We start from the raw sequence: 6270 nt of genomic DNA, 5'->3' as shown, positions 1-6270 counted from the left end.
CATGTTAATAAACACATACAAAATGAGATTACCGTTTCTATTTTTGTTTTGAACGCAAAAGATACCAACAAGGGGTTTCTGATTTTGAAATGTGGATTCTCCCAACCTAGTTGACCCCTAACAATTATCCCAGGGCCAATCAGTGAACCGAATGGTACCGTCTATTTTGAAACACACAATAGGTGAATGGCTCAGCAGATGAAATAGCCACGTTCGGTATTACTCAATGAGGACGCGCTTTAACAAAGATATATATGCGACATATTATGAAAATTTCATAAATATTCGTCATTCGAGGATACGTACAGAAATATGTATTTTTATGGCGTGCATTGAGGTGAGTATTTGTTATCGGAAAAAGTGTGATGTGTTGGCGTGCAGTCATCGGCACCGCCGCTGGACCTTGTTCACCGCTCTGCAGCAAGCTAGATGTTTTTTTACGTGGAAGCTGCCCTTTAATGATCTTGAGCAGAAAGTGAAAATACCAATCCTATAACGTAGGATTACATCTCGACTTATTCAACATTTTATTCTGTATTTTTAAATTCTCCTCTGTCAAAATATATTGATTCTGATATTGCATATTAAATTGTTGTTGACCCGCGCGGTGTCCTAAAATATACTCTTTCACATTTGCACGGGTGAGCTATTTTGTATTGACATTTTGCGTGTGTGTGTGTAATTTTTTTACTATTGTCAAGTATTGTTTTTTTTGTCTCTTCATCAGTTCCTCGTCGTGATGCGATCTTCAAAACATCGCCGTTGCTGAGAAGCTTCTCCATTTTTTCGTGTAATTTCACCGTTGCTTCGCCCAACCAGCGAGCAGGCATCGTGAACAGTGCCAGTAGCCCGGGCAGCTGACGCCCTTTACAGGACGGGATAATATCAAAGATGGCGGCAGATACCGGCTGCAACTTTCGAATCCCACACCCACATTTTCGTTTTAAGCGATGGACGTTTCTGCTGGTGTTTTTAACTCTGCTTCATAATACGAGGACGCAAGAAAATGTGAATTCCCAGGCGTGTGAGAAGGTATTGAGCAGTGGAACCGTCACCTACCACGCCTGCATCAGTAAAATCGAATTTCTGTCGTTTTTGAACCTCGACCCGATAATAGAACCAGAAAACAGCACTTGTGGGTACGAGACGGACCCTAAAAACAATGAATATTGCACATTGGTGAGTAAACACTGAAATTAATGACCCCCTCCAAATCAACATATTGGTTTCTCCCTCGATCCCCCAGGCTGTGCATATCGGGGATTATCACCAACCCCATTGAGAGTGAAAACCCGCAAAATATATAATTTTAAATATTCCCTATTTATCGAGGTTTCCGTACCCGCAGTAGATTCTGTGAGCACGTAAAACGTGTTTGTAAATTCAATATTCCTTTTGCACATTTTTCAGTGAGTGCACATGAAATAGCAACAATGTTTCCTCTAATACCCCAATTATTTTAATTATAATATAGAAAATTCTTTTAACTTAAATTAATATAATTGATCGAGTACAGTAATGAGTTGTTATCAAGACTTTAAGAAAAAATGTGCATTTTAAGGAAAACAAAGTTTTGAGTGTTTTGGATTAATATGCCTGTACTTTTTAATAGTCTATTTATAGCTGTTTTTTTATGATCTTTTTGTTACCATGGCAATGGGCAAACTGTCGGTGTTGAACAACATTAATGTCCTAGATATTTTCTACTTCATTAATTTTCACATACGTGATAGATGCCGTGATAAAGCACACGTTGCCATTTGAAAGATAATTATTATTTTCTATAAATTTACATTTCCCTTTATTTTACACCTGTTGCTTTTCTCCCGGTGTGTGTATAGTCTGGACATATTGTCTGTTGCATAGCATGTTTTGTTGCATATGCTCACAGAGACAGTCTGCTTTCTTCAAATTAGTATTGTACTGAATGAGCTACATGTATAAAATATATAGTTTTAAATTTCATGTTGGATTGGCCAGCAATGTTGATTCAACTTAGAAAGGATTATGAAAGACTCAACTATGTTCTCACACATCTAAAAAACGTTGGTGTTAACACTGTTTTTTGTGTGTGCAAATGTCAGATAATCAGCTGAATTGTCTGCTCGCGTTCTAACTTACTAGTAAAAACATAGACCATAAAAATCATTAATCAAACTTTTAGGGTCTATGGTAAAAACACCGGTGTTTGAGGATTGAATGCTGGCCTTCCACCTAATATTTCGTGTAGTATTTCGGCTCTCTACTGCTTCTGTTGTTGTGCTCAGTCACTTCTCTGTACTTTATATGTAAAGTTTTGATCTTCTGTTGTCATTGTAATGACGTCCTGTCCAACCCCTTTTCAGCCGCTTTTTCTGCAATCACAGCATATACTATAGCATCCCTGGACGTTCTGTTTCGTCCGTCCATCATTCTTTAAATATTCAATTCTCTCCATACAGATATCAGTAATCTCGTTTCTTCATCTGACCAGTTCAACATTCGACCTGTAACATCTGACGTTTTGCCGCTGTATTGTGTTCACACGGCACATTGCGCTATGCAAGAAGTTGAGAACTGGTGTGACGTTTAGCGTTTAAAAACGCTGATGCCACAACGGCGTATTCTGTTCACACACACATTTTTATAACCTGAGTATTTAACAACTTTCTCAAATAAAAGGTTTATTTCGTCCAGTGAGAACACCACTTATATTATTTGTTGAGTTGAACCTATTAGCTAACAAGCCGTTTTCTGATTGGTCTAACTGTTAGGTGTGAGGATCGAGTAGCTCATCTTGTAAGTTAGCTTTGCATTGACTCCAGTTGCCACAACTTTTCAGATTGATATGGGTCCCATGCAACATATACAGTACTATGTTTTTTTACACAAAATTTAACAAGTACTGCCCAATATAATAAAATGCTTTAAAGGCTGGTGGTCGTCGCGCAGTGTATGTTTGAATTTCATGTGAATAAACAATGTATTTTAAAGCGGGAAGGTCGCCACCTGAGCACGCGCAACGATAGCAATAAGGGATAAAAATGCAAAGACCCATGGGTAGACGCTTGTTTGTAAACAATGACACGCTATAGCCATCTGACGCATGCGCAAGTGGCGACTCCTCCGCTTTAATATAAAAAATAAGTAATTTCTGACTTGAGTGTCAGTTAGGACCTGTTGATTACATTATACATAAAATAAAGGTTATAATAATAATGTTGCAAAAAATTTTTATTAAAATTAATTTGCATAAAATCAAATCTACAGGATTCTTAGTTTGCTTGGTGCTAAATTCATAGTTTTTGTGTACCGGTAATTTAAGCTGTATGAAATATTTCAATCACTTATGATCCCCAAGTTTTTCATTCTTTTTCCTTTTTTATTCAATTAAAATGTTTGTCATTGCTTGCAGGTTCTCTTATTAATTAGTTATAGTTATATTTATTGGCATAAACAGGCTACCTGCCAATATTTCAAGTAAAGGGGTTGTCACACCTGTGCATGCATGGGAATTGAGTCTTCAGCGACAATAACAACACTTGCTAAAATGCACAGACTCATGGGTAGACACTTGTGTTTAAACAATAACATGCTCTTGCTGTTTGTCGCATGTGTTGGTGAAGTGTTTCTTTTATTAATTAACCTCAAAAGTAAATTCTTGTCACCTTTCTCTAATTTTTTTTTAAAACTTTTGATGTAAACAATTTCTACCATTTCATTCAAAATTTAATAACAGAATTATTAGAAGACACACAAAAATGTGTGTGGTGGAAAAAATGACTGTGTGCAAAGTTAAAAACAAATTGATCACATATGAAAAGCATGTTTTCAGTTAAAAAAAAAAATTGCCTTAAAATTTAGTAATGACAAAGGTTGGAGTATGACTCTCTGCTGCAAATATGTTTTCCTTTGTGCTCTAAATATAACGTCATATTTTTATTTGACACGCCCAACTCGGTGAGTCATAGCGGGTGGGTGTGGTTGTCTGATTTGACTCAGTCGACACACCCAAAATGTTATCGATTATCTATTGTCTGGTTTGGGTGTGTAAGGTTTAACATCATGCATGGTATTAATATAGCTCAATATATAATAAGTCATATTTTAATAATCCAGTACAATATGATTGCTTTACGCTTCTATCGGAGATGCGCTTTTAATAGAGTAAATACGATATCTAAATACTGACTGTTTCAGATTCATGAACTTATGATTGATGTAATCACAACCCTTGTCAAGTTACGTTTAATTGCAAAAAGTAGTCCTGTATGCTGGGTATGGTTATTCCCATATATGTTCCATTCAGTAGCATATGCACTGAGGTAAAAATTACTGAGGAATTTCTATTGTAAAAATAAGTCATATTTTAACTATTCAGTTTACAACAATTGTGGATTTTCGTTTACGTGCTCTTCTATTGGAGATGCACTTCTAATGAAGCAAATACGGTAAATTATAACATTTTATCAAATATTTGTTAGAATAATCGTTAAATAATTTTATTACATTAGATCATCACTTTATTTTGGTAGTTAAGGATTCACGATTAGCAACTTTTCGGGGTGGTGTTTGATTTTGAGGAAAAAATCTGCACCTAGAATACCAAAAAAATAGTCCTGTAGGGAAATCAACAATAAACCCAGTTTTGATAATAAAAAAATAAGCATGTCCACATTTGATAGAGGAACTCAAACTAAACATTTTAATAATCTTTATTCTCCTAGTTATTAATTGTAAGCCCCTGATAGAATAAATTAAAAATAAAATCATTGAAGTTGAAACAACATGATTATAATTTTAGTCACCAATACGGTTAAATTCTTCTTACAACTGGTATAGCAGAAATAATATTTTAATTTATAATATCAAATTATTAATCTTTACAACTGCCATATTTTCAGACATGAACTTTTAATATACAATGAACTCACTGCTCATTCAAAAGTTCTAATCACATTTGTCCAGATATTTAGAATAATAATAATATTAATATTAAGAAAATTATTATTTTAATGGATTCTTTTACAGGGATCCATAGTACATATATGTATGTGAAATGTTGTCTTCTGTAATCAGTTTAATTTGTTTAAATATTGAAAATGAAATGTTCTTTGCTACAAAATTTATGAACGATTGTCACTTGTGAAATTAAAATTCTCTATGGTCAGTAATATTTGTATAAACCTGGATAGATTTCTCAATTTCACAGTATTATTTCATGTAATAAATTATATAACAGTCATCAAATCCATAGCACTTTCAATACCTTCTCCCTATTGTAGTCTTAATAATGACAATTTAACACTGAGCATGCAGGTGATTGAAATATACACACTGCAATGAAACCACCTGTTAACCATAAACATGAAATATGGTCAAGAAGTTTGAGCATTTTCAAAGTGAGCTTATTATGGACATTTTCAAAGGAAAGTTTTTTCTATTAGCTGTTTCGTTAATTTTTGTCGACTAAAAAGAAGTCATAATTTTATAACTACTATTGAAAGAATAATTTATAACCTGAATATTTATTTTTCTGTATTTAACTGACAGCTAAATGCACAAAATTTAAATCTCTGAATAGGCAAAGTAAACAATAAAATGTATGGTTTACTGTACACAAACACATGAATTGAAAACATAGTGAATATCTGCAATGTCAAATCTGCTAAAATTAAAACCCAGTCAATATTTACCCTTCTATGCAGTTTGAGGTCAGTTCCCTCATTCTGTGGATGGTGGTGCACAGTAGTTGGAGGGGCATGTGCTATGGTTGATGGCGGGGGCATGTTGATATCTTGTGCAAGTACAATAGAAATATAATTCACTTTATACAAACTCTTATTTTCACAAACATGTGCAAACATGTTTTTATTAAATTCACACTTCCGTCATTAATCACATGTTTACATTACAAAACAATACTTTTCAATCAATTATCAAAATATTTTTCCAGTTAACTCTTTAATATATTTTTTCATTGCTAAACTAATATAAATTGCTAATTAAAATAATTTCACTATGAAATTTCAATTATTGTCCAAATATTGAGATTGCAATTAAATACATGGGTTATTGACGCAGGTGTTACTTTTGTCTTTCGTACCAAACTGTAAATGTTCCAGTTCAATTTGTTCCCCTTTTATCCTGTATTGTGAAAATAAATCTAAACCATATGGACTTACATTGTACATTTTGTCCCATTCCTACCGAACTAAAGCTTATGATGATTTTGTTAATATTGAAAATTTGACCAATTTTTAGGAATCAAAATTGTTTTACAATAATGTT

General features: G+C 33.7%; 1 protein-coding gene across 1 annotated transcript in view; it reads left to right on the top strand.

Moving 5' to 3' along the window:
- The first annotated feature begins 822 nt into the window (after window positions 1–822).
- Window positions 823–6270, top strand: part of LOC100373485 (laminin subunit alpha-3-like) — a 53734-nt gene continuing 48286 nt past the window's right edge. The window contains exon 1 of the mRNA XM_085491982.1: window positions 823–1179. Coding sequence (XP_085348108.1) covers window positions 892–1179 — 288 coding nt within the window. The 5' untranslated portion in view covers window positions 823–891. The remainder of the gene's footprint in view (window positions 1180–6270) is intronic.

This window comes from Saccoglossus kowalevskii, chromosome 17 (genome assembly GCF_978046115.1).
Source record: "Saccoglossus kowalevskii chromosome 17, keSacKowa6.1, whole genome shotgun sequence".
Lineage (NCBI taxonomy): Eukaryota > Metazoa > Hemichordata > Enteropneusta > Harrimaniidae > Saccoglossus > Saccoglossus kowalevskii.
This window is presented reverse-complemented; position numbering and strand designations above follow the sequence as displayed.